The sequence below is a fragment of the Dasypus novemcinctus genome, chromosome 6, assembly GCF_030445035.2.
Source record: "Dasypus novemcinctus isolate mDasNov1 chromosome 6, mDasNov1.1.hap2, whole genome shotgun sequence".
Lineage (NCBI taxonomy): Eukaryota > Metazoa > Chordata > Mammalia > Cingulata > Dasypodidae > Dasypus > Dasypus novemcinctus.
Window position 1 is genome coordinate 4,293,103 of NC_080678.1, and position 27,867 is coordinate 4,320,969.

Genomic DNA, 27,867 nt, shown 5'->3' on the forward strand with positions numbered 1-27,867 from the left:
TTATAAGAGGATACTATGAACAATTGTTTATATGACAAAAAATTAGAAAACCTAGATGAAATGGACAAATTCTTAGAAACATACAAATGACCTAATCTGACAAAGAAGAAATAGAAAATCTCAACAGACCCATAAGAAACAAAGAGATAGAATCAGCAGTCCAAAACCTCCCAATAAAGAAAAGTCCAGGACTAGATGGTTCCACTGCTGAATTCTGCCAAATATTTAGAGATTCCATGCCAACCCTTCTAAAGCTCTTCCAGAAATAGAGAAGGGGGCATTACTTAACTCATTCTATGAGGCCAGGAATACACTGCTACCAAAGCCAGATTAAGAGAGCACAAGAAAAGAAAATTTCAGATCAATATCCTTTATGAGTACAGATGCAAAAATCCTCAACAAAATACTAGAAGACTGAATCCAACAGTATATTAAAAGGATTATATACCATGGCCCAAAGTGGGATTCATTCCAGAATGTAAGGATCATTCAACATAAGAAAAATCAATCAATATAATATACCACATTAACAGAATAAAGGAAATTAACAGAATGATGATCATCACAATTGATGTAGAAAAGGCATTTGACAAAATCCAATATCCAACCATGAAAAAAACACATAGAAAACTAGGAATAGGGGAGGCCGATGTGGCTCAAGGGATTGAGCTCCTGCCTACCACATGGGAGGTCCTGGGTTCGATTCCCCGTGCCTCCTAAAGAAACAAGGAAGATGAACAGACACAGCAAGGGCAAACAACAAGGGGGAGGGGAGAAACAAATAAAATAAATCTTTAAAAAAATCAAAAGAAAGAAGGGAACTTTCTCAACATGATAAAAGGCATTTATGAAAATCCCACAGCAAGTACCATTCTTAATAGTGAGAGACTGAAAGCTTCCCTTTAAGTCAGGAGCAAGACGAGGACACCCACGGTCGCCACCGCGACCCAGCACTGTGCTGGAAGCCCTAGCAGAGCAGCCAGACAGGAGAAGAAATAAAAGGCATCCACAGCAGAAAGGAGGAAGTTGCATCACCCTATTTGCAGATGACATGATCCTATATAAAGCGAATCCAGAAAAGCCACAACAAAGGTACGAGAGTCAACAAACAGATTCAGCAAAGTTTCAGGGACCAGATAAACACACACAAGTCAGTTGGGTTCCTGACCTCCTGTAATGGACAATCTGAAAAGGAAATCAAGAAGACAATTCCAATTACAACAGCATCTGAAAGACTAAAATACCTAGGAAAAAATTTAATCCAAGAGGTAAAAGACATGCACACAGGAAACTGCAAAATACTGCTGAAAGAAACTGAAGAAGATGTAAATAAGTGAGAGTCATATCATGTTCACAGACTGGAGACTTATTGTTACGATGTCCACACTGCCCAAAGAAACCTACACATTCAATGCAATCCCATTAAAAATTCCAGCAGCCTTTCTGCAGACACGGAAAAGCTGATTCTCAAATTAATATGGAATTTCAAGGGGCCCAGAATAGCCAAAACACCTCTGAAAAAGAACAAAGTTGGAGGAGTCAGCACTTCCTGATTTCAAAACTTATTACAAAGCCACAGTAATCAAAACAGTGTGGTACTGGCCTAAAGGACAGACACATAGACCAATGGAATAGAACTGCAAATCCAGAGTTAAATCCACACTTCAATGGCCAGTTGATTTTTGACAGGAGTGCCAAGTCCATTCAGCAGGGAAAGAATAGTCTTCAACAAATGGTGTTGAACAAATGAAAATCCACATGCAAAAGAATGAATGTGGACCCTGTATATACCTCTCACTATATACAAAAGTTAGTTCAAAATTGACCAAAGACCAAAGAAGAGCTCATACTATAAAACACTTACAAGAAAATATAGGGAAACATCATCAGGACCTTGTAGGAGGTGATGGGTTTTTAGATTTTACACCAAAAGAATGGACGAAAGAAACAACAGACAAATGGGACTTGATCAAAATGTAAAATTTTTGTGCATCAAAGGACATTAGCAAGAATGTGAAAAGACAACCTACAGAACAGGAGAAAATAATTGGAAACCATATACATGATAACGGTTTAATATCTAGAATATATAAAGAACTTCTACAACTCAACAACAAAAAGACAACCGAACTAAAAAGTGGGCCAAGGATTTGAACAGACATTTCTCCAAAGATGGTTTTTAAATGGTCAATAGTATATGAAAAGATGCTTAACATCATTAAAATTAGAGAAATGCAAATTTAAAACTACAATGAGGTACTACTTCACTCCCACTGGGATGGCTATTACTAAAAAAACTGAAAATAATAAGATTGGGCAAGGATGCAGAGAAATAGCAACCCTTGTACACTGATGGGGAAATGGTGCAGCTGCTGTGGAAGACAGTTTGATGGTTCCTTAGAGAATTAAGCATAGAATTACCATATGACCCGGCAATTCCACTCGTAGGTATATACCCCAAAGATCTGAAAGTGGGGACTGGGACGGATATTTGCACACTAGTGTTCATCACAGCATTATTCTCCATTGCCAGGATGTGTGAGCAACCCAAGTGTCCATCAACAGGTGAACGGGTGAACAAAACGTGGTCTGCAGATGCAGTGGGCTCTTCCTCAGCCACAGAAACGTGAAGTGCTGCCACCTGCCACAACACGATGGACTTGAAGACCTCGCGTTGAGTGGAAAAAGCCAGGCAGAAAAGGACAATGTAGTGTGATCTCACTTACATGAAATGATTACACCAGAAGCAGAGTGGGGGCTCCCAGGGGTGGGCGCTGGGGACGGGGATTGACTGCTGAATGACTGTGCGCTTTGGTTTGGGATGATGAAATTAGTCCGGAAACGGATTGTAGTGAAAGTTCCACAGTATTGTCAAGGTAACTAATGTCAAAAAAATCGCCCACTTAAAATAGTTAAAATGTTTTTTTATGTTATGGGTGTTTTGCCACAATTAAAAATAATTTTTTAAAATAGGTTACTTACAGATGAGCCAAAAAAAGAAAAAAAGAGAGCGAGTGTGAAGGTGAATGCTCCCTCCCCTGTTATGAGTGACCAGCGTTCAACGAGGCATTTGAGCCCCTGGCGGGGTTTGGGGAGCGGGGCGTGGGGCCGGGGGAGGCCACCAGGCAGGACCCCCCAGCCCCCGGGAGACGCGGCACCCACCTGCTCCGAGGCGGTGCTCCCTGCACCTCTGGCTTCTTCCGGAGCCCCTCTGCCGGTTCCGGGGCCCCCGGCGTCCAGTCCTGCGTCTTGGGGGCTGGCAGGCTGGGGCAGGGGGCCCGCCTCTTCGGCCCCGTGTGGTGGGGGGGCCCCCTCTGGCTCGGGCCGTCTGGGGGACCTGGCCGCACCCCCATGGCTGGGGCTTCCCGGAGGTGGGCCCCCCCGCTCTGCTCCCCCAGTGCCCTGAGCCCCTCCCCGCTGGGGCCACGGCCGGGGCTGGGGCTGCGCCTTGCAGCTGGGGGGTCCGTTTCTTCCCTCGGGAAGGCCAGTGCTGTAGTCCGGGGGGGGCAGTCCCGGGAGGGGCAGTGGGCTCCTGGTGTCCAGGGCGCCAGGCAGCAGCAGGCAGGGGCCGTCGGCCTCAGGTCCCCCGTCCAGCAGCCGGGGCACGGTCTGCACCTTCCGCAGGCGGCTCCTCCGGGGTCCCCCGTCCAGCTCGCCGAGGGGACCCCTGGAGTCCAGCAGGAGGCCGGCCAGCCCGTCGTCGGCACGCGGGGCCTTGGGGGCGCCGCCCTCGCCGCTGCTGGCCAGGGCCGAGGGCGAAGGCTTCAGGGGCTCCCGCTCTGGACTGTCGGGGTGCTTCGGGGCCAGGCCCTCCGGCGGGGGCAGGGCCTCCGGTTTGGGGCTGCGGCCCCCTGGCTGCCTCAGGGGCCCCCCGCTCCTCGAGGCCAGTCTCCCCCTCCAGGCACTCTCGCTGACATCTGTGCACAAAGCAAGATGTGGCTGTGGGGGCTCCCCTGACACCTGCATCAGGGAGGGCCCACCTGGCCCCCAGGACCCGAGCCCAGAGCCAAGGCGGGGGCTCCTTCTCGGCCCCTGCCCCACCGAGACCACGTTCCCAGAGCCCTCCTTCCCGCAGTGACTTCTCTGCCCTGTTAATAAACTAATTCTGGTTAATTAACCAGGCCCCAGTAGGCCCGGAAGCCCTGGAAGGCCCCAGAAGGCCCCGGAAGTCTCCAGAAGGCCCCGGAAGGCTCCAGGACTTACCTGCCCCATTCTGGCAGTTTCCCAGAGAGTCTAAGGAAATCCTTGACCTGCCTAATTATCTCGTCCAAGAAGCAGCTCTTTTTGCTACTGTAATTACACAAGTAGCCCCCAGAGGAGAAAAGGAAGCCTGGGCACGCCACGGGCCGCCCTGGCGAGAGACCAGCTCAGGCCGGGTGTAGACACCTGACCTGCTCTCCTCCCGTCCCCAGGACCCAGCGGTCAGTGCAGCAGAGCTGGCCACTCTCCAGGCTGCAGCCCACAGGCCCTGGGCTGGGGACACGGCTGCAGGCCCCAAGTGGGGCATGTGCACGTGGACAGACCCAGGAGCCAGGTGAGCCACGGCCACACCTCTGCACCCTCGAGAAGGGGTGGCCCCACCGGAAGATTTGCGGAGTTTGCAAAAGTTAAGGAATCCCAAAATCTTTCTTGGCGTGGTGGGTGAAAGGTGCACGAGACCCGGCCGCGCTGACGGGTCAGGACGGGCTGTTCCTAAGTGACTGCCAGGCTCCAGCCTCACGTGAGAGTGATGCGGAGGAGCCACTGAATGTGCGCACGAGTGAGTGTGTAAATGTGAGCGTGCATGCTGTGTGCGATGTCCGTGTGTGGTGGGTTTGGCACGTGCATGCCAGTGTGCGAGGATGAGGGGTACATGGTATGTGTGAGGGGCGTTTGTAAACATGCGTGCATGCTTGTGAGTGCAACGTGAATGAGTGTGTAGGCATGTGTTTATAGGTGTGCATGAAGGCATGTGCATGTGCAGGTGTGTGCAAGAGGTGTATAGGTATGCGTGAAGGTGTGGACAAGTGTGTCAATGTGCATGCCTGTGTGCAAATGTGCAGTGTAAATGAGTTTGTGCGTGAGCGTGTGCCTATATGGTGTGCATGAGGGTGTGTGCAAGTGCCTGTTGAGAATGTGTGTGAGACGAGTGTGTATATGGTTTGTGTGAGGGTGGTTGTGTAAATGTGTGCATGCTTGTATGTGTGCAGTATAAACGTTTACAGGTTTGCATGTGAGTGTGTGTCTATAGAGTGTGCATGAGGCTTGTGCACGTATGTGTGGAGGACGCGCGAGTGTTTACCTTGGAAGGCCCCGAAGGCCTCGATGGACAGCACCCTCCTCCCGACGGCCGAGAGGCTGCGGCAGAGGCGGCAGGAGGCGGCGGGCGGCACCTTCTCCTCGCACAGTGCGATGACGCTCTGAGGACACGGGGACACGGACACAAGGGACGCGGGACACAGGGACATGGGCCACACAGGTGGCATGGGGAAACAGGGGGCATGGGGGAACATAGGTACGACATAGGAGGACATGGGTGACACAGGGACACAGGTGACATGGGGACAGAGGTGATGGGGTGACAGGGACACAGGGACACAGGGACATAGGTGCAGACACGGGTGACGGGGAATGAAGGGGTGACATGGGTGACAGTGGGACACGGGGACACGGGCAACATGGAGACGGGTGACACGGGGCATGGGCGACACAGAGGCAACATGGGACATGGGGGACACGGGCGCGTCAGGCCTGGGGCTCGGCCGCCCCCGCAGGCCCGCCCCACGCCCGCTGTCAAAGCCGCACGTGCCGCGACTCAGCAGCAGCAGGCCCTCTCAGCAGGCCCTTTCCCGACGAAGTGGAAGATAGAACGCCGGGGCCTTACTTTAAAGGAAACGCAATGTGGGCGGCGCGGGGCGGCGGGGGCTCTGGCACGTTCGCGCCTGGGCCGGGGCCGGGGCGCCTACCTCGAGGTCCGGCCGGTCCCGTGGCTCCTCGGCCTGCATCCGGCCCAGCAGCGCCTCCAGGTCGGGGCTGAGCGTGGGCTCCAGCTCGGGCTCTGCCACATAGTCCACGGCCGCCTTCAGCGTGGCCCCCAGCGAGTAGATGTGCGCCTGCGGGCCACAGCGTCAGCGCCCTCGGCCTCAGCCCAGGCCCGCCGCCTCCCCAGAGGGCCCCGGCTTCTACATACCGAGACCTGATGCATTTGCCCTGACACGAAATTGGGGTGCGGTCAATTTTCTCTCACGCGGAGAGCAATCTTCCAAGGGACCATGGCTTGCCCACAATGTGGGCACCCCACGCCGTGGCCGCCCGCTCCATCCCAGAGCCCTGAGCCCAGGTCTCGTCTCACCTCCGTCCACCCCCACTGAGACGGGGCCACTTGAACACAAAAGCCTCAGAGAATATTTTAACACATTAGTTTCCATTTCTTAAAATAAAATTTATTTTCACATTTGTTAGATTTGAAAGAGCAAGTTCGAATTCCTCCTTCTCCATTCCCCAAACCAAAAATGGTTGCAACTCTGTTGTAACTGCAATGCAGTTGTATATTAATCTGGACAGTTACATTTTCCGTCTGGGGCAGGGTCTGTGTGTCCGTTTTCTCATGTCTTGCTTTGCCTTCTTTATTTTATTTTTAATGTTTTTGTCTTCTTTAGAAGAGACTCTCAGCCCCCGTGAGGCTCTGTTTGCTCGTCCAGCTATATTTACTTCCAAGCATCCCATGGATTTGCTATTATAAATAGAATATTTTTCCTTTCATTTTCTAACCAGTAATTACGGACGCAAAGGAAAGCTCTTTGCTTTTTGATGAGCATCTGTGTTCAGCCGCCCTGAGCCTTTCATTCTGTCAGAGTCCCCACCCCGCATCCTCTGCCCCCTGCGCTGGCCGAGGGCCGGGCCCTGGGTGGAAGCCGCACCGCGCTGACGCTGAGCCGCCCGTTCTCCCTGGACTCGCCCCGAGCTGCCCCCCATCGGAACGACACTGGCAGCCCTGCCCACAGCCTCCCTGACGCGCTCGTGGAGGGACCCCCACCCCAGCCACGTCCAGGGGCTTCCTAAGGGGAAAACCATGCTGCCACGTAGACCCCGAGTGGACGCCTGCTGGGTGCTGACCCCGAGTGGACGCCTGCTGCGTGTGCAGACGCTGAGTGGTCGCCTGCTGGGTGCTGACCCTGAGTGGTCGCCTGCTGGGTGCACAGACCCCGAGTGGACGCCTGCTGGGTGCACAGACCCTGAGTGGACGCCTGCTGGGTGCGCAGACCCCGAGTGGACGCCTGCTGGGCGCGCAGACCCTGAGTGGACGCCTGCTGGGCACTGACACTTGAAGCAGAAGGGAGGGAGCCCCCCACGAGTGCCCACCCTGCTGAGCAGAGCTGCGAGGCAGGGAAAGGTCCCAGCCAGGATCTGCACCCCAAGGCCGGGCTCCTGCTCCCAGCCCCAGTGCAGGGAACACAGGAAACGGGACGATGGAACTGCGCCTTCCAGAAGCTTCTGCCTTCCAAGGATGCACACTGAGCAGGTGTCGTCATGCACCTCTGCAGCGGCTGTTGAGCGACAGGTGACAAGGCCTGTGGGATCAGCCTGTGCCCCCAAAAGACGCGCTCGCGTCCAAGCCCCAAGCCTGCGACCATGGATCGCCGTGTTTGGAAATGGTCATCGCGGGCGCCACGAAGGTAAGACAAGGCCATCCCGGGGGGCCCCAAGACCAACGTGACACGGTGGCGGGGGGCTGCGGGGACGGAGCCGCAGGCCAGGAGGCTGGAGGCTTGACCTGTCCAGCCCTGGCTGCGGGCAGCCAGGACCGCGAGCGTGCGGCGCCGGTGGTTTTAGCCGCCGCTTGTGGCACGGCGCTACAGCAGTCCTAGGAAATGAGCGAGTGCCCCCCAGAGAAACAGAATTCTCTGAGAAAAATCATGGTGAACCGTAAGAATCTGCCAATACCTTTAAAAAACAGCAATTTCCTAGCGTTCCACAGGGGATGGAGAGTTGCTCGGTCAGGGAAAGCCTCTCTCAGGACACGGTGTTAAATCTGAGGCCTGAGGAAAAGCAGGACTAGGCTGGCCCGGGGAAGAGTTGGTAAAGAGGAGTGGGGGCTCCTGGCACAGGGAGAGCACGTGCAAAGGTCCTGGGGCCAGGGGCACGAATGGCAGGGCAGGGCAGCCGGCTCTCCGGGGCCGCGACCTGGCCTGCTTCTCGGATGACGGTCTTGGGTCCCCCCCCGCCCCCCCCCGAGGCCCTGCATGGGGTCCGGTGGGGTCCTACCGGCCTGTTGGGAAGTCGCTTCCCATCATGCTTGAAATGACTTTTGGGAACTGGAGGCAAGAAGGGAAGAGTGGCTCCGAGGAGAAGGGCCAAGGGGCGTGCCTGGCCTGCACCGGCTTCCTTCCGGGACCGCGAGCCGGTGAGCCACCTGAGGGGGGCCGCCCCTTCTGCTGAGGGCCCCTGCGAGGCTCTGGAGGGCCCGTCCCTGCATGCCCGAGGGCCACCTGGTGGTACCTAGAGGGCATACCTGAGGGCACACCTGGCTCACCTGGAGGTCCTGTCCCTACATGTCCAAGGGCACACCTGGCTCATCTGGAGGTCCTGAGTCTGCATGCCCAAGGGCACACCCAGCTGTACCTGGAGGGCCTGTCCCTGCATACCTGAGGGCCACCTGGCTGTACCTGGAGGGTCTGTCCCTGCATGTGCGAGGGGACACCTGGCTGTACCTGGGGGGCCTGTCCTTGCATGCATGAGGTCTCACCTGGCAGTACTTGGAGGGTCTATCTCTGCATGCCTGAGGGCACACCTGGCTCACTAGGCAGGCCCATCCCTGCAGGCTCGAGGGCACACCTGGCTGTACCTAGAGGTCCTGTCCCTGGGTGTCCCTGCATGAGGCGCCTGGATCACCTGGAGGACTTGCCCCTGCATGCCCGAGGGTGCGCCCAGCGAACCCGGAGGCCCCCCTCTGTCCAGCGGGTGCATGGCGCAGGAAGTCAGGCCAGGGTGGAGGAAAGCACGCCCCTGGGTCTAGGCTGGCCACAAGCCAGGGGCCACCAGCGTGGGGTCCCGAGGGCTCCAAGAGGAGCCGAAGATGGGCAGTCGGGACTTAACAGGAAGCTTAACAGTGGCCGAAACCCACCAAATGGGTGCACACCCACGAGCTCACCAAGCCCGAGAGCAAAGCGCGTCAGTCGCTGCGGGAGGACGGGACGGAGCCGTCAAGCCGGACACGGTGAAGGAGGGACCCCACCTCTCCAAGCAGGCGACAGGGCGCAGGCTCTGGAAAGAGGAGCCGACCTCCTGACCACAGAGAGGGCGGTGGGTGACGGCTGGGCGACGCTGTGGGGGCGGCAGGCCCCCCGAGGCCCCCTGCCAGCCCCCGAGCCGGAGGCACACCCGCCTCCAGCTGCCCGTCCACAGCTGAGCGCACGAGGACAGACAGGCTCCTCCAGCCAACGCGCAGGAGGGAAGGGTGGTGGGGGTCTGTGGCAGGCTGGGGGCCCCCGGTGCAGGGCGGGGGCTCACCTGGGTCTAGGGGAGCCTGCAGAGCCAGGTGGGGTGACCATAGGGCAGGGCCCCGGCCGGGGCTGACGCCGTCACCGCCCAGCTGCTAGTGTCGAGGAGGGCGTGTCCTTAGAGCGAAACCTGACGGTCACCCACGATACAGGGTCTGGCCGGCCCTGGAGGTGAACCAGGGGTGGGGGCCAAGACGGGTTGGTCAGCAGGTGGTCACTTTTGAGGCTGGGGGGCTGTGCGGCTCAGACACCTTCCCTTCTTTTCCCATCTTTGCAATGATTGTAAAGCATTAAAAAATGAAATATCAAGCACAGTTTACTGAAAGCCTGAAGACCCCGGCTGAGCTCAGCACACACTGAGCACACACTGAGCACACACTGAGCACACACGCCACACACCCCAGCCGAGCCCCACAAACACCCCAGGCACCCATACCCCCCGTGCACACCCCAGACTCCAGTCACACACCACCCAGCCCTCACACCACACGCACACGTACACACTCACAGGTCCCTGACTGCACACGTATGCTCACGTATGTGCACACATGTACACACCCAGACCACACACATATATACACATGGACACACACATGTATGTACACACCCCTCAGACTACACACACATATACTCACGAGTGTACACACCCCAGACCACACACATACACACACTCATACATCCCTGGTTACACACATGCTCACACATGTGCACACACGTACACACCTCAGGCCACACACATGTACACACGCACACACTCATGCATGCACACACCCCTCAGGCCACACACACTCACACATGTGCACGTGTGCACACTCTCAGGCCATAAACGCTCATATGTGCACACATGTACACACAGACCCACACCTACATGCTCATGTATGTACACAACACACCCACAAACCACACGTATATACACACACATGCACCTGCACACATGCATGCTGACGCGCCTTCTCTTCCAGGCAGCAGCGCAGCCTGAGCCGAGGAACAGCAGGGAAGGGGCTGGTGTGCAGAGGACTGGACACCTCCCGGCCCTGGCCTCAGGTGCGGCCGTGTTCGCCTAGGGCAGAGTCTGACCCCGCCACAAGGCCGCAACGTGCCTGGACATGGCTCAGCGTCCTGGGCTCTGCTGGGCGCGGGGCAGCCCTTGCTGCCCTCCCAGTGCCGGGCCGTTGCTCTGTGCATCCAGCCACACCCGCCTGTGCACCCATCACCCATCCGTTCACCGTCCATCCCGTCTGTTAGTCATCCAGTTTCTCTCTGCCCACCTGTTCACCTTTCATCTCTCCCCTCGTGCTTCTGCCTATTTTCCCATCCATCTAGCTGAGCTTTTAGTTTGAAAACAAAAAGTAAAACCTGAGCTGCCTGCTGGGCGACATGGGCAGTGTCAGCGTCCAGCCCATGTGGGGTCTTCGCGCTGCCGCGCCGCCTCCTGCGCAGCTCCCTGTGCTCGCAATCCAGCCGCTCACTCAAGGGAGCCCTCCCATCGGAACGAAGACCCTGTAACTTCTCGAGGCCCCTTCTTGTCGACAGGCCCGGCATTGCTTGCAGGCCCTCCCACTGGCCTGGCGCAGTGGCCGGTCCCCAGGAGGCCACGCCCTCCATGAGCAGTGTCACACACGTGGTTCCCACCGGGAGAAGGAGCCAGTGACCCGGCGGACGCCTGCTGGCTGCTGAGGCCCAGGCCGCGAGGATGGAGCTGGGTGGGGTCGGGGCGGGGTCGGGCGGCCCAGGGCTTGGACGCCGGCCACGGGGAGCCCACTGGGTTTCCTGAGTGAGGAGCGAGGGGCGTGGAGCAGTCTCAGGAGACCTGCTCCAGGGTGGCCGGTGGGCTCGGGAGCCTGAGGGGCCTGTCACTGCCATGGGAGGGAGGCAGGCGAGGGGGCAGGACCCAGGGCAGGGCTGGCTCGACGGGACGCAGGGCAGTGTTGGGGGTGAGGACACCGAGGACGGAGGAAGCCCGTGGGCTCCCCCTTTGCGGGAGGATGAGGGGACGGGCGCAGGCAGACCAGGCTGACGTTTTGGGGGGCGGGAGGGGCCGGTGCTGGCAGCAGGAAGCAGCCACCACAGGGCCTGGGACGGGGCGCTGGGCACCGGGGGCAAGCTCAGTCCGACTGGGGGCCCACAGGGGAGCCCCACCCTTTAAGCTGTGCCAGGGACCCAGGAGGCCCACCCAGAGCCTTTGTGGTGCAGGCCGGTGACCCCCGGGGTCCGTGAGCTCCTGGGCGGGTGCCATGGGGACCAGGCGGGGACCTGGAGGGGCCAACACGCTCACGCAGGACGTTGCGGTCCTTGGGGGCTGCGTTTACAGGATTTCCATCGTGGGGGTCTAGTGGCCCCCAAGAAAAACATGGCCTCTTTTGGGGCCCCATCTGGGAAACTGGGGGCTCCAGAAGAACAACGGGGCCACGAGCCCAGGCCCAGGTGGCACCAGGGGAAGTGGAGTGAGAGCTGCTTGTCTGCTGTGAGGCCAGAGAACAAGAGGCTTTTCACCATTTGATGATTCCGGGGCTGGGAACCCCAAAAGCTTCAGGGCTGCCTCCCCATACCAAGGACAGGGCCCGCAGCCCAACTGTCCTCCGCCCAACTCACTGGAAGCCCCCTCCTCCCCGGACCACAGGAGACACGGCTGCTCCGTGGACAGCATGTGACCATCTCAGAGGCAGCAGGTCAGCAGGGCTAGGCTGGGAGCAGCCCAGGGAACACCATTGCCAGGGGAGAGCCCACCTGGCGCCGGCACCCTCTGAACCAGGGAGAAGCCCTCAGCCAGTGCCCAGCGGCTCTCCACCCAGGCTGCGCTCGCTGACACGGCTGCACTGAGGGAGAAGTTAAAAACAAAAAGACAAAAGGCCTTGCACCTTCGGAAATTAGGAAACCAGCGTCAAGAAGGGCTGATCCCATCAGACATACATGCTGGGACAAATCTCATGAACATGGCGCTGGGCTGAAGCCAGGTGGGGCTCACTGCACCCGTGGAAACATGGACCTGGGAAAGCCAGGCTCAGCTTGCTTCCTCACCCTTCGCTGATTACACCCAGTTTTTAAGAACTCATCAAACTGTTACTTAGGATATATGAATTTTTTGACTGCATATTATATATTAGTAGAGGATTACAAAAACCCACATTGCTTAATAACTCATGGCCTAAAAAAGAAATCACAATGGAAATAATAATTAAAAGTGAACGACATTGAAAGTAACACATGGCAAAACTTGCGTTTCAGAGGAAATTCATACCCTTAAATAGAAAACTAGTACTAGAAAGCAAGAAATGCTAGAAATTGATGAGCTAAGTGTTCAAGTTAGAAAAGGAATTAAATTTAAATTTAAAAATAATTTAAGAAAGTAAAAGGAAAGAAATAAAATGAGAGAAATCAGTGGGAGAGAAAGGAAAGACCACATAATAAAAAGTTGGTTCTTTGAACAAACTAACAAAATCAAGAACCCTCTGGAAAAACAGACAAGAGAAAGGAAAAAGAAAACACAGATTATCCTGTGGATGGAGACGGGATCAAAAAGGATGTCCCCTGCACATACATGCCAACAATTTTAGAAACAGATAAAAATGGATGAAAAATTCTTAGAAATATATAATTTTTCAAAAACGGACATAATAAGAGAGAAAACGGGCTGGTCTTATAAGTGTTAAAAAGTGAAGTGGTAATTAAAAATCTTCCTTCAAAGAAAACAGCAAACCCAGATGGCTTTGAAGTGAGCTTTACCGGACAGACCTCGAAGGTGTGGCTCATCCCACGCTGATAGAAACTCTTAGAGAGCAAAGCAGCAGAGGGGGCGCAGCCGGGCCAGAGTCACCCTGCCGCCGGCCCAGTGGAGAACTACCACCCGCTCGTGGAAACAGGTGCAAACCCCGAGCAGACCCAGGACACCAAAGTCAGCAGCGCCTCTAACAGGTGAGGCGACACGGCCGAGCGGGGGATCCAGGCAGGAAAGGGTGACTTAATACTGGAAAAAGTAGAAGTATTAAAATCTCAATGTGCTCATTTTAAAGGAGCCAGAGAAGCATCTCCTAAAACCCAGTGCACATTCATGACAAAATTCGAGTTAAGCCTAGAAGGGACTCACGCAGTGGAAGCAAACATCACCCTGAGTGGGGAAAGGCTAAAAGCAGACTTTTAAGTGAAAAACGGAGAGTGAGGCAATTCTCCAGAGCAGGACGGTGTCCCTGTCACGCATGGCCCCTCGGCGTCTCATTTCTGTGGCCACCAGCACAGCCCGACGAGAAGGATTTGCGGTACAGCCACGTGGCGGGAGGAACAGCACTCTCGTTTTTTTTGGGGGGTGGTGGGGGTGGTGATTTGATCAGTTACATAGAAAAACTAAAAAAATTGATGTTATTAGAAATAATAAAAGAAATTAGCAATATGCCTAGATGTAACATTAAGAGATGAAAGTAACTGCATTTCTGAAGTCTAGCAATAAACAAAAAATTGTCATTAAAAAGACGACTGTCCATTTAGATTAGAATCAGAAAATATCAAATTCCTGAGAATAAATCTGATAAAAGACATCCAAGACTTCTAAAGTACAGATTTTGCAATGCTGTTAAGAGACTTTAAACTAGACCTATTGTGGCAGTGTGAGATTATTTATGAATTTCAAAAAGAGAGATTATTTTTGTAAACTGGTCTGTTCCTCTGGGCATGCTGCCCTTTGATTGTATTAGATTCAGCTGAGATGTCTTTGATTAAATTATGTTAAGATTAGGGCTTTACTTCCACCACGTCAGTAGGGGGTAACTCAGGTGAAGTCCCCGGCCCCTTGGTGGGCTATATAAACAGACACTCAAGAAGACACAGAAGATACACGGGAAGAGAGCTCCACAGATGCCAGAGGAGAGCACTTTGTCATGATACGGAGGAGAGGACTTTGACGCTGCCCCAGGAAGAGAGACGAGCTCTCTGCCAGCCTGGAGCTGAGAGCAGAAGGCTGGACCCTCACAGAGATGGGCAACCATCAACACCTGGCAACTGACCATGGTGAGAAAGCAGCCTTGACTTGGGCTCTTTAGGGCCTTGTGACTAAGCTTTTACCCCAAATAAATCCCTTTTATAAAAGCCCGCAGAGTTGTGGGTCTTTGCATCAGCACTTCTTTGACTGACTGATACACCCATATAAGCAGTGAGGTATAAAGTGTTTATGGAGAAGAGGATTGTAGGAGAAGGATGTCTACAATTCAGGCCCACGCCAATCGAAATTCCTACAGACCTTTTTGTGGAACTTGATAAACTAATTTTAAGATGTACATGGAAGAACAAAAAGCTCAGACTCACCAGGCACTTTCCTCCAGAGAGCAGGGCTCGTGGTGCCACTGGGTAGTTGATCAAAGGGGGTTCTAGTGCGGGCACAGAAATGAAATAGATCAGAGGCCTTGAAAGCAGACCTGCGTGTACAAAACCTGGCTGTGGGGTGGAGGTGGCACGTGCCTGGGCCAGCCAATAAACAGACATAGATATTTATTTGGGAAAAGAAGAAATTGGATCCCTACCTCACATCATACACAAAGAAATCAACGTCAGGTGGATTAAGGACTTAAACATGAAGGACAAAACCTTAAAACTCTTGGTAGAAACAGCAGTGAATATTTGTTAGAATCTGAGATTGGGCAGATTCTTAAGAAACAAAAATCACTAACGATGAAATATTTAAAAATTTAATTATATTAAAATTGAGAAACTTTTTTTTATCAAAGGATAACTTTGAGCAGATTTCTCAAAGTATGGTCTGAGAGACTAAATCTGGTTTCCTAATAATGCTTACAGGTTATCTGCCTTCCCCCGCTCATGTCCTCAGGAGTGTACGGTGGTGTTTTCCACAGGCCGCGAGATGCATGGTTTTGCAACAGACAAGAATGCCACAGAAGCAGCGCCCAGAACCCAGCAGCCATCTATTACAATAGCCAGACATTAAAAAACTTATAAAATGGAAAATGCCTTTTTACAATCTTTTCAATAATTTTTGGGAAAATATTTTTCATAAAAATAAATTATGTACGTTACTATACAAAAGGTTTACTGACGGGTTAACTTTGTTTTTAAGTCAACTAATAAATTTTTAAAACCCTGTTTTAATTTATATGGTACAGTGAATACTGAGAACTATAACCCACATAAACAAAGGCTCTTTGGGGTACTCAAGTTTTGAGGGTGTAAAGGGGCCCTGAGAGCAAAAAGTTTGAGCACAGCTGCATTAAAGAAAGTGAAAGGAACAATTTCAAATTGGAGATGGCCTTTGTGAATGGAGCAAAGTTTATGAAGAATTCCTACAATAAGCAAGAAAAGCTCAATAACCAAATAGAAAAATGGGACTTTCACCCAAGATGAGCTCCTCCCTCATTGCCCACGAACCCACGGGCGTGGCCACACCGTCTGTCCAGGGAGACGCAGGGCGGGCCGTGGGCCTCCGGCCAGGATGCAGAGCCCCCGCGCCGGGCCTCAGGGGCCGGGGTGGTCCAGGGGGCGGGGTGTGGCCGCTCCCGGGAACAGTGGACCCAGCCTTTCCGCTCCCTCATCCGGGCATACATCCAGGGGACGGCTGCCCGGATGACCCAGGGATGCGCAGGGCAGCGCCAGATGCCAGGGGCAAGCCTGGGCCGCTCGGGTGCCCGCTGACAAGGGGGTGGACACGGTGGTGCTGGGCAGGGCAGAGCGCCTGCACAACGAACGGGTCACCACGCAGGGTGCGGCGGCGGTGCATCTCAACGAGAAACAGAAAAGGGGGTTCAGGAAACGACGGTGGCACGTGCCCTTTCTAGAGAGTTAGAAACAACACGAAGAAACCATGCTGCTTCCGGAACACACGACCGCTACCCCGAAACAGAAGCGTGGCAGAGGAGCCGGGGGGCCGCGGGCGCCGGGAGGCGGGCCGCGCAGAAGCTCATGCAGGTTCAGCTTTTGGGTTGGGTGCTGCATCCCATCGCTAAAACACCAGTAAAGAAGGCGGGTGGCGGCACGGAAGGGGCCTGGCAGCTTCTGCCCACTGACCCCCACAGCGCGGCGTGCAGGCCGGCCTGGCACACCATGCTGCTGCCAGCTCTGGCCTCCGCTGACCGCGGCTTCTCCACAGGCTTGGCCTGGATGAGACGTGCACCAAAACCAGTTCTCTCAAAACGCGAAGGAAGCCTGACTGCAGACATGGAGGAGAGTACAAGGAGTCCGGCGGTTCTGCCAGAGAATCCAGCCTACGGGGAAAGCCTGGGGAAGAAGGAAGAAGAGGTGGAACCGCCCCAAAATGTCCCTTGCCCCCCAAAAAGGCTGGGAAGCTCAGAAGAAGGCAAGTTTCCTCAGAGCTCAGGAGCGGCTGCTGAGAGCTAAACAAACTGCAATTTTCTATGAAGGTTTTTCAGATAAAGACAGTAAACTTAGCAATTAGCTAGAAAAAAAAAAAAGGAGGGTGTGGGCCAGGGACGAGAACTGCCAGGAGCTGAAGGTCACGGCGGCTTTGCCTCGACGCCCCGGGACACGCGGCAGGCGGCGGCGCCCACACTCCCCAGGACACGCGCTGAGCCTCGGCTGACTGTAAATTCTAAGTGTGGACGGGGAGCGGGGACTGCTCAGGGGTGGGCGCCTGCTTCCCACCCGCGGGGTCCTGGGTTCAGTCCCCAGCACCTCCTAAAAGATAAAGACTAAAAGTAAGTGTGGGGCTGGTTCTGAAACCCACGCCTTGCCAGTCCGAATCTAACGGAAGGCATCGGGCTAACGGGACTTGCTGGCAGGGTCAGGAACCACGAGGGGGTGATTTTCTGCGGCACCAGGTCCAAGCAGGACGGAGAGACGGGGCTCAGTGGACGGACAGACTGAGCTGCCCCATGGACAAGCCGGGACCCAAATGATAGACGGGGCCTGATGGACAGACACCGCCGACAGACAGACGGAGCTGACGGACAGAGCCTGATGGACAGATGGAGCCTGATGGGCAGACAGATGAAGCCTGACAGATGGACAGGCAGTGCGTGATGGACAGGCCAGCCATGTTGCTCCCAGCACGGCACGCTCAGGGAGGTGCCCAGAGTGGACACTGGGTGCCTCTGCCTGGCTGTACCTCGAGAGCGGTCAGCTCGGTGGTTGCCGGGGCCCGAGCTGCGGACGCCCCGTGTCTCCTTGAGGAAGTCGGAGTGCCGTTGGTTAGCGCGGCGGGTAGGCACGGCTGACTGGCTGATGAAGTAACGACCCCGCAAGTCCAGGGACGGCCCTGTCTGAGGCTGCCGCTCCCTGACACGGGGTGGTCACACCGGCTCAGCTGAGCGCAGACGCCAGGGCGGCTAGTGCTGCGGAGACCCCCAGAGGCCGCCCACTGCCTCTGCTGGATGCCCCCGTGCACACACGCAGGCCGCGCCCCTGCAGGCAGCGGCGCCCGGGAAAGCCGCGCATGCTGCCCGTGGGCGCACGGAAGGTGCGGCGCGGCGCTGTCGGGTGGCAGCACTCACCTCAAAGGTGTTCCCCGTCACGTCGAACTCTGGGGGGACAAAGGCGCCCTCGGGGTCGTCTTGGGGAGGGAAAAGAGAGCAGCCAGATTACACCCCAGAAAGCACCGGAAGCACGAGCCTTCGCCTGGAGGGCGGGCGGGAGGAGCAGCTGGTCTGGGTCCCAGCACCTGCCCCTCGCCGCCCTCTGCGCACGGCCCCCAGACCTGCTTTGGGCGTCGCCCTAAATGCTGTGAACGTGGGGGGCTGGTTGAACGGTGGGAGGAGGGAGAGCACTTGGCTTCCCGGAGAAGGGAAACCCAAGTCCCGCAGTTGGGGGCATCAGGCTCCTTCTGCTCGGGCTGTTCCGCCAGGGGAGGCCAGGGGAGCCCAGGGGAGGCCAGGGGAGGCCAGGGGAGGCTCCTCGCCTGCGGTCATCCCCAACGTCCCCCTGGGCCACTCACGGCAGGGTCAGCGAGTGCCCCTTAGGAGGAGCCGGATGGAGGCCAGGGGTGGCCCGGTCACCTCCCCCTGCAGTGTGGGCGGCTGCTCCCCGTCCTGCGGGGCTGACAGGGCAGGGGCGACACACATCCCCCCAGTAGTTCCCACGCTCCTTCCCAGGCTGACCTCACCTTCTAGGGTTATGTGGGCACAAGATCCCAGGGGGACACCTGGCTCAGCCAGGGCAGGGCCGCACCTCACTGTCCCCCTGGCTGTGTTTGTGCTTAATTCACCCCAAAGGAGCACCGTCTACTCCAACTCACCCTCACCTGCCCTGCCCTGTCATGCTGACCTCCACCCTGCACACCTTTAGCTGCCTGCCCCTACCTGCCTGACCCCACCTGCCCACCTCCATCCTGCCGACCTCTACCCGCATGCTGTCCTTGCCCATCTCCACCTGCTCGTCTCCACCAGCCTGCCCCTTCCTCGCCCACCTCCACCTGCCTGCCCCCACCCTGCCCGCTTCCACGCTGCCCACCTCCACCAGCCTGTCCCCACCTGCCCAGCTCCACCTGCCCACACCCACCAGCCTGCCCTGCCCTCTCCCACCTCCACCTGCCCGCCCCCGCCTGCCCCCACCAGCATGCCCCTTCCTCGCCCACCTCCACCTGCCTGCCCCCACCCTGCCCGCTTCCACGCTGCCCACCTCCACCAGCCTGTCCCCACCTGCCCAGCTCCACCTGCCCACACCCACCAGCCTGCCCTGCCCTCTCCCACCTCCACCTGCCCGCCCCCGCCTGCCCCCACCAGCATGCCCCTTCCTCGCCCACCTCCACCTGCCTGCCCCCACCCTGCCCGCTTCCACGCTGCCCACCTCCACCAGCCTGTCCCCACCTGCCCAGCTCCACCTGCCCACACCCACCAGCCTGCCCTGCCCTCTCCCACCTCCACCTGCCCGCCCCCGCCTGCCCCCACCAGCATGCCCCTTCCTCGCCCACCTCCACCTGCCTGCCCCCACCCTGCCCGCTTCCACGCTGCCCACCTCCACCAGCCTGTCCCCACCTGCCCACACCCACCAGCCTGCCCTGCCCTCTCCCACCTCCACCTGCCCGCCCCCCGCCTGCCCCCACCAGCATGCCCCTTCCTCGCCCACCTCCACCTGCCCCCCCACCTGCCCGCCCCCACCTGCCTGCTTCCATCTGCCCAACCACCTGCCCCATCCTCACCCACCCTCACCTGCCCCCCCACCTGCGCCCGCCCCCACCTGCCCCCACCTGCCTGCCTCCCCTCCAGCCCCCACTTGCCCCCCACCTGCCCGCCCCCTCTCCTGCCCCCACCTGCCCGCCCACCTATCCCCCCACCTGCCCCCCCTCCTGCCCCCACCTATCCCCCACCTGCCCCCACCTGCCCGCCCCCACCTATCCCCCCACCTGCCCCCCTCCTGCCCCCACCTGCCCCTCCTGCCCCCACCTGCCTCCCACCTGCCCGCCCACCTATCCCCCCACCTGCCCCCCCGCCCGCCCCCACCTATCCCCCACCTGCCCCCTTCCTGCCCCCACCTGCCCCCCCTCCTGCCCCCACCTGCCTCCCACCTGCCCGCCCCCACCTATCCCCCCACCTGCCCCCCTCCTGCCCCCACCTGCCCCCCACCTGCCCGCCCCCACCTATCCCCCCACCTGCCCCCCTCCTGCCCCCACCTGCCCCCCACCTGCCCGCCCCCACCTATCCCCCCACCTGCCCCCCTCCTGCCCCCACCTGCCCCCCACCTGCCCCCGCTCCTGCCCCCGCGCCGCACGCACCGCTGAGCTGCTCCATGAAGCACACGTTCCCGCTGGTGTTGAAGGCCAGGGTGTCGGGCGTGATGAGCAGGGTCTGGAAGAGGGCGGAGTGGGCGACGCTGCGCATGGACAGGCTGCACTCCAGGCACACGGCCCAGGCCTCACGCTCGCTGAGCCCGCTGTCCCGCAGCGAGAGGATGTCGGCCAGGGACACGTTCTCCTGCAAGACGAGCCCCAGCTGCGGAGGGCGGCCACGAGGGTCCGCGGTCGCGACAGGAGGGCGCCCTGAGCGGCGCTGCCTTCCGCGGTTGGGGAGCAGGGTTTTGGGCGCGTTTTCCCCGCTGTCCCCGGATGCCGTGAAGCCACGCGGCACCTGCTGGAGCCTCCGCACGCGGCCTGAGCAGCGTCGCCCGGGCGCAGCCTCCATCCCGGGGCGACGGCCGCTCCAGGACCGTGGCCACCTGGCCGCAGGCCCCGAGGACTGGCAGCGTGCAGGTGCGTGGGGCAGCCTGTTCCCGGTGGTGAGCGGACAGGCCGGGTGCAGCGTGGACGCGGAGCGTGCCGTGACGGCACAACGCAGCATGCGCACATTCCTGGGCTGCCTGGACGTCAGCCCCGGGCAGCTCCCACGGAGGACGGCGGGTCACGGCCACCCCTGCCGCACAGCCGGACGCCCGGGCCTCCTTCAGCGCGCTCAGGGCAGTGCCCGAGAGCAGAGCGCGAGACACTTTGCACGACCACTACTGAAATCCCCGGCCATGCTAACTCACGCGCAGGCTCACACATGCACAAACATGCACACACACGCTCATACGCCCTCCCGCCTGCATGCACACGGCTGGCACACACGCCCACACACGTCCCCACACTCAGACCCACAATCCTCACACACGTACACACGCACACCAGTGCTCTCAGGCACACATGGGGGGGGGCAGCCCCCAGCTGCTGCCCGCCTCCTGGCTGTGGAGGAGCTCGAGCCTTTGGCTTGGAGCTGTGGTGACTCCCACGACCGCAGGTCAAGGGACAAAGGCGCAGCCAGCAGCTGGGTGAACAGAGTCCAGGGGCCCCACGTGCCTGGGCAGGCCCTGGGCTCAGGGTGAGGGGCACGGCCTGGCTCTGCCTGCCACTCGTGAGGCTGGCACACCCATCGGTGTGAGAGGGGGCTCTGTGATGCCCCCTCCCCAGGCCCTTCCAGCTTTTGGGGGCCTCAGGGGAGGCAGGGCGCTCCTCGGAAACTAGGCAAGAGGGAGCCACAGGCCTGAGTGTACACAGACGTGTGCACACCTGTGCATCCACACCCATGTGCACACATGTGCTCACTCACACAAGCCACACATGCACACGTGCACACATTTACACGAGTGCAAACACAGAGATGCACGCAGGATTTTAAGCGAGACCATCAGTGAGACCCTGTAATTGATGCTATTTCAGAGAAAGGGGCCCCAGCTGGCCAGCCCCGCCGCCCGGCACGACCCCAGGCACCTGCTCGGCGCTGCTGACAAGCCAGCAGGAGGGAGCCCCCCGCCAGGCATGGGGCAGGGGCCTCTTTCGGCCACAGCACGGCCACCGCTCAAGTCCAGATGGACAGGCTGGCTCGAGCAGAGAGGAGGCTGGGGCCGGAAAGCAGCACGTGCTGCGTGAAACTGGAAGTGCCGGCGTCCCGCCTGTGGGGTGTGTCTATGGCCTGAGCAGCGGCTGCCGGCAGGCGGCCGAGGCCTCCACGCGGACGGGCTCTGGGTGCCTTGGCATCGGGCGATGGGAGCTCCGGAACGCTACAGCTCCCCAAGCTGACCTGGGGGCGGCCCAACGGGGTCTCACGTCCTGTGGACGGCCCCACTCCCTGGATCTTGGCCCCGTGCTCACCGCCGCCGGCCCTGCCGCCTCCACGCCTGTCCCTTCCCTGTCCTGGCGGCCAGCAGTTGGCGGGCCGTGGCTGAGGCCAGGACGCCGAGAAGGGGCGGAGGACGCGCGCCCGTGCTCACCTCCCTGGCCTGGGTCCACAGCCTGCCCCAATGCCAGCGGACGCCCGGCGGCCATGCCGAGAGCTTATGGACGGCACGTGGCGGCCCGCGCAGGGCCCCGCGCCCAGCCTGCCTGCGTGCTGCCTCCTGCGGGGTGCCCGAGCCTGCGGTCGGGAGGGCGAGTCCACAGCGGGGCCGGAGGCGCCTTGTTGGGTGACGCACACAGGCCAGGGGGGGAGCGACGTGCCCTGGATGGTGGTGCCAGCCACGTCCTCGCAGGGGGTGCCCTGAGCCGGGCCTGTCTGCCGGCCCTCCTGCGGCCCCCATGTGTCCAGAATGAGGGTCTGCAGCAGGCCGGGCTCCCCGACTCCCACCCCCGCAGCTCCCGGCCAGCCTTCGGGGACCCCGTGGCCCCAGCCCAGCCGCATGGGGGGCTGTGGGAGGCCGAGGGGCGGGGACCACCGAAGTCCTGCTTCCTGGGGGTGCCGGCACTGTGGCCCCCGCCCAGCGCCAGCCCATCTTGGGACGCCGCAGGGGGTGGGCTGTCCCCCGGGAGCGCGCCTCGGTCGTCGCTGGTCCTGGGCGCAGGGCTGCTGCCCTCCTGGGCACCCCACAGGGGCGGCCCAGCCAGGGGCCTCTGTGCTGCTCAAGCCTCCGCCCTCGGAAACACCGATCAGCCAGGGTCCTGGGGGACGAGGGTCGCCCACTCCTCGGGGCACCCTGACTGCCAGTGGCTTTCCGCAGCCTCGGAGGAGCCAACAGGTCCTGCCGGCACGAAACGCGCATGAGACCAAGAAGACGCTCACGGCTTGCCACGCCCAGCGGCCGGCCCGGCCCGGCCCCACAGCGGGCACCGCGCCTCCGCCTGCCCCCACCGCCCCTGCCGTGCAGTCGGCAGAGCGGTGCAGCGCCGCCCACTCCACCTGGTCCCCAGGTGCCCCTGCACCGAGCTCCTTCCTGGAAGGCCCTGTCGGTGCCCACCACGGCCCACTACCTGCACGGCCCCTCCTGCGCCCCGACCCCAGGCGCTGCCCCAGCCTGGGTCCCACAACCCCGTCCACAGTGGCTCCCTGGTGAGTCCAGGGCCACGGCCAGGCCGTGCGGCCCCTTCCCACCGCGGCCCTGGCTTGTGCTGCCACCGCGTCGTCTGCTCTGGGGCACGTGCCTGGAAGCGAAGCCGCTGGGACGTGGCGCGTGGGCGCCTTTGACATCACTAGCCAGTGCCAACCTGCTTCCAATTCCTCCTCCCACCAGTGAATGCAGGCTCTCGCCAGCGCGTGGCGCGGTCCAGCGTTGAGTTCTTGCCCGCCTGGCGGCCACGCACAGACACTCAGGCCCTCAAGAGGTCAGCCACTGGTCACGGGCCACGTGGCGTTCCTCTTGGCCTCGGGTGGTCTCCTGGGTATTGCTGGACCTCGCCTTGGACCAGCTTTGGAATCAGTTGTTGCCAAATCCACGCCCTGGGCAATCTGCGTGTGCTGGGGCTGCTGCCCGCCCTCCACCTCCAGGGCGGACCCCCCGGCGCTCGTTGGCCTCCGTCAGCGCCACCCACCGGGGGGGACGCTGCAGCCCTCTCCCCGCCCAGGACGGTGCAGACAGACAATGTGACGGCCCTCAGGGGCACGGGGGCTGCCTCTGACACACTAGAAACCCGAGGAAGCCTGGAGCCTCGAGTTGCAGGTGTGCACTCAGATGCCACACCTCCGACAGGCCACGGGCTCGCGCCCCGGTGATGGACTCCTGCTGTAGGGGAGCGAGTGGGCTGAGGCTCTCCTGGGATGCCCCTGAGCTGCAGAGTCCCCATTTACAGCACAGGCCAGGAGGCCCCGGGTCCGTGGACCGTGCCAGCTGGGCACTTCTCCTCCCCGCAGGGTGCCGGGGAGAGGCAGGCCTGGTCTCTGGGCCAGGGGGTTTGGCGCAAGTCCGGACACTGCGGCTTCGTGGTCACTAGCCACGGGCCCTGCCCTGAGGCCGGGAAGCCTCCGAGCACAGGCCATCGGCTTGGAGAAGCTCTGCAAGTAGCCGTGTTGGAGTGTGACGGGTGAGGGGAATCTAGCAATGGGACTGTTGAGGGCAAGCTTTGGGGTGTCTGAAAGCTGTGGGCGGGCGCGCCCCCTCTCCTCTCATCAGGGCGTGGAGGTAACCAGAGGTCAGTTGACCACCTGGTCTCTCCTCCAGGCAGCCCTCTCACGCCAAATCCAGGCCACCGTGGGGGTGGGGCAGTGCCAGCTGCCTGGGCCCGGAGCCAGAGGCCTCTCGGTGGCCAGACCGCAGCTGACCGAGCCCAGCCCGGCCCCCACCTGGAGAACTGCGCTCTTACAGCATCAAGCCCTGCCTCACGCGAGCCGCGAGGGCAGGGGGCCTTGAGCCGGCGGCTGCAGCTGTGGGCAACATAATCGTGCACCGGCCCCCGCCGGCCACGAGGCGTGCAGAGCCACTTCGTCATGCGGGAAGGCGTCCGCGGCGAGCGGCTGGCGGGAGGCAGAACCCGGCAGTCCATGGCCGAGCAAACGCGCCGGTGCCGGGGCCGTGGGAGACAGAAGGGTCTTCCTGGGAGCCGCCCACCTCTCGTGCCTGGCCAACTCTGAATTTAACCTGCCCCCCAGCCTGGGGCGCTCTGGGGAAGCCTGAGCCGAGCTGTGGGGGCTCGCAGCAGGGACTGGGCATGCTGAGGGCTGTGTCCCCGTGTGCAGGAGGCGGCCCTGAGCCCCCCACTGCTCAGACCGCCTGGTGCTGCCCCAGATTTGGCTCTGGTTGCCCAGTGCCTCCCATCCGTAGAGACATAAACGCTGTCCCCTCCTCCCCACTGTCCCTAGCCCTGCACCCTTCCCCCGTCCCCACACGTCCACCCTACGTTTGATCAATGGGGCCACTGCCGCAGCGTGCCAACTTCTGCAGTGACAGCCCAGCGCCGCTGGGGTTTCCTGCAGCAGCCCCGGGCGCGGCCCCTCTGAGGGAGGGGGTCGAGGAGTGCCGTGGGCCACCTGCTGCCCAGACCCTCCCCGAGGCGAGGCCTGGGCACCGCCAGGCCCCTCCCAGCCCGCGCTGGGCTCTCGCTCTCTGGCCTCGGTGCGCCCCGAGGCTGCCTGGGCTCCTCGCAGGGGGCGGGGGCCCTCGCGGGGCAGGGGCTCACCTCGTCCTCCGGCAGGGTGGGCAGCGGCTCGAAGTCGTAGAAGTCCAGGGCTTTGCCGTCCTCCTCGTAGAAATCCGCTGCGGCCGGCTCCATGGCCTGTGCCCTGCGGCGGGCCCCGGGCGCCGCTGTCCCCGCCCGGGCCTCCGCACCGCGCTCGGGGTGTGGGGCCGCTCCCGCCCGCTCGGCCGCCGCCTCTGCGCCGCGGGCTCGGCCGGGCCCGGCGGGCTACGCGCACCCGGCAGCCATGGCAACGCGCCGCCGCCGCCAGCACCCCGCCGCGGTCCGCCCGCCCCCGCCCGCTCCCGCCCGCGGTCCGCCGGGTCCGCCCCCGCCCGCGCCCCCCCAGCCTCTGTGCGGCCCCCGCCGCTTGCCGCAGTGTCGCTCCAGCGGCGGGGAGAGGGCAGCGCGCGCCGCCTGTGTCCCAAGGGGGTTGGGCAGCGGCCACCTGGGGACTGCGGGGGTGTCCTGGCACCGGAGGGCGGCGTTCACTTTGGGGAGGGGCGCCTGGGGACGGCTCGGGACTCGGGAACGTTCTCAGGACCGCGCGCCGCAGGCCAGGGGCCTCGGGGACGATGGCGTCTCGCCAGGGTGCGGGGGTGCCCGGGCGCGCGGGTGCCGGGGCGCGGCGGCGGCGAGGGCCAGTGGCCTTTGGGAGGGGCCCGTTTGAGGGGCCGGCGTCGTGGGCGGCAGGAAGCCGCCGGGGCCGAGCCCGCCCGCCCCCTGGCGCACACGGATTGGAGGGTCCGGGGGTTGGGGCGCCCTGCAGATCGCCGCCCCCGCCCCCGCCACTGCGCCCAGCGCGCCCGCCGAGAGGCGGGGCTGCCGCAGTCCCCGCCGCAGGAGGGCTGGCACGTGTGCGCGCGCGTGGGCGGGGGCTGCGGCGGGCTTGGCGAGGCGAGGGCCCGGGTGGGGCCGGCGGGGGACGCCCAGGGCGGCGGGTGTGGGAGCGACCCCAGCTAGCTGCCGCGCTCTGCCCACCCCCTGGTGTGTCCTGGGGTCTGGTGGATGCGGGGGCGGCCAGTTAGGGCTTCACCCCGACCTTGCCGGCCTGGGCTGGGGGTTTTAGACCCCCAAAGAAGACTCCCTCCAGGTCGGATGTCATGTTGGTTTGTGATTAACCCTTCAATGCCTGATCAGGTTCTCTTGCTGGGCTTTCCTCCCCTCCCAGTTCAGATGTGGGTCTGTGGTTGGCCAAAGGCAGGAGCCCCCCCAGGAAAAGGCCAGGAAGCCCCCCCCAGGAAAGGACCAGGAAACACCCAGGAAAGGGCCAGGAAGGCCCCCCCAGGAAAGGACCAGGGCAGCGTCCACCTGCTGCACGGGTAGATTGCAGGGAGCACAGCAGGTGGGGAGGAGGCGTCCCAGGGGTGTGGCTGCGCCACTGTCCCTGAGGCCTCTCTGCAGCCCCTGGCCCAGGACCTTGGCTGCCCTGTCTGCAGGGGGGCTGGGGGGGGGGACGTACCTGCCACCTGCGCCTCTCACCTGCCAATGAGCCTCGGCCCTCGGGGAGCCTCGGGCTGATGTGCCCACCCGGCCGATGGCTCTGGGGGTCTCACTGGGGGCACTGGGAGCTTCCTCACCAGGGACCCCGGCCACTGCATGCCCCGCGGGCCAGGGTGGAGACGACCCGTAAGTCAAGAGCAGTCACGCTGCGGGGGCTGCGGGGCTCGTGACGCGTTGCCCACCGCGGGAAAGAGGCGTCCAGTTAGAGTAAAATACCGACAGATCGGGGTGCTGGCGCGGCCTAGTCGTGTGGGTCCGAGGGGCGCCGCGGCTCTCCCCACTCACCGCCGGGCGGAGCGCTGCTCAGTGAGAAGGGGTCCCTGCCCGTGGGCGAGCTGGCCAGGCAGGAGGGGCCCGCCGTGCCGCTGGGGTGGGGGCAGCACTGCTGGGCCTCCGTTTACCCAGCCTGGGTGGGTCTGCAGGTTTTGGGTGGTCAGTTTCCATTTTCAGTGGAGTGACACGAAGCCCCTTTCTTCGGGGACTGCTGGTGCCTGCACTCTCGCTGCATTCCCAGCAAGCTTTGCTCCAAGGAGAGGGTGAGCATCAGGGTCCAGCATCTTGCACTCAGGGGGGTCAGATGACATCGTTGGGTGAGGACGGGGCTCGAGACCGGAGCAACCCTGAGCCGCCTGCCGGGGCCACGGGCACGCAGACGTTGCCGCAGCCGCCTCCCGGCCGTCCAGGGCCAGCTCCAAGCTCAGGTCCACGAGGAGACCCCGGTCCCGGCCTTCTCGCTCCGGCCCCGGCCTTGCCTCTTGCGGTAGCCCCTGCACACCTGCTTCCTGAGACCCGCCCAGGCCCGTCAGGCATCTGCAGTGTCGTCTGCAGTGGCTTCCAGGCCGCAGGGTCAGGGCCCGGGCCTGCCTGACCTCCCCTGCCCAAGCCCACGGCTCGAGGGCCCCCCGTCCTCTCCAGCTTCCCTGGCAGGTCTGTGCATGCCCCCCGCCCCCACTGCTCAGTCCTGCCCCGGCTCCTCCTGCCTTGCCTCCCTCCCTGCCCGCGGCTGCCCTCGCCCGGAGGTGCCTGGGGCTCCGGCCGTGCCAGCCCCTGTGCCACCCACCCTCCAGTCCAGGCCCAAGGACCCTGTCCCCGGAGCCCGTCTCTCCCGCTCCTGTCTTAGGACTCTGGTTTTCCCTCAAAGAATTCTGA

General features: G+C 60.9%; 1 protein-coding gene across 1 annotated transcript in view; it reads right to left on the minus strand.

Annotated features, from left to right (window-relative positions):
* Positions 1-26,320, minus strand: part of KNDC1 (kinase non-catalytic C-lobe domain containing 1) — a 65,443-nt gene extending 39,123 nt beyond the window's left edge. The window contains exons 1-7 of the mRNA XM_058299469.2: positions 26,258-26,320; positions 25,219-25,443; positions 20,140-20,338; positions 17,924-17,982; positions 5,946-6,092; positions 5,282-5,399; positions 3,163-3,917 (exon numbers count right to left, since the gene is read on the minus strand). Coding sequence (XP_058155452.1) covers positions 3,163-3,917; positions 5,282-5,399; positions 5,946-6,092; positions 17,924-17,982; positions 20,140-20,338; positions 25,219-25,443; positions 26,258-26,320 — 1,566 coding nt within the window. The remainder of the gene's footprint in view (positions 1-3,162; positions 3,918-5,281; positions 5,400-5,945; positions 6,093-17,923; positions 17,983-20,139; positions 20,339-25,218; positions 25,444-26,257) is intronic.
* Between the last annotated feature and the right edge of the window lie 1,547 nt (positions 26,321-27,867).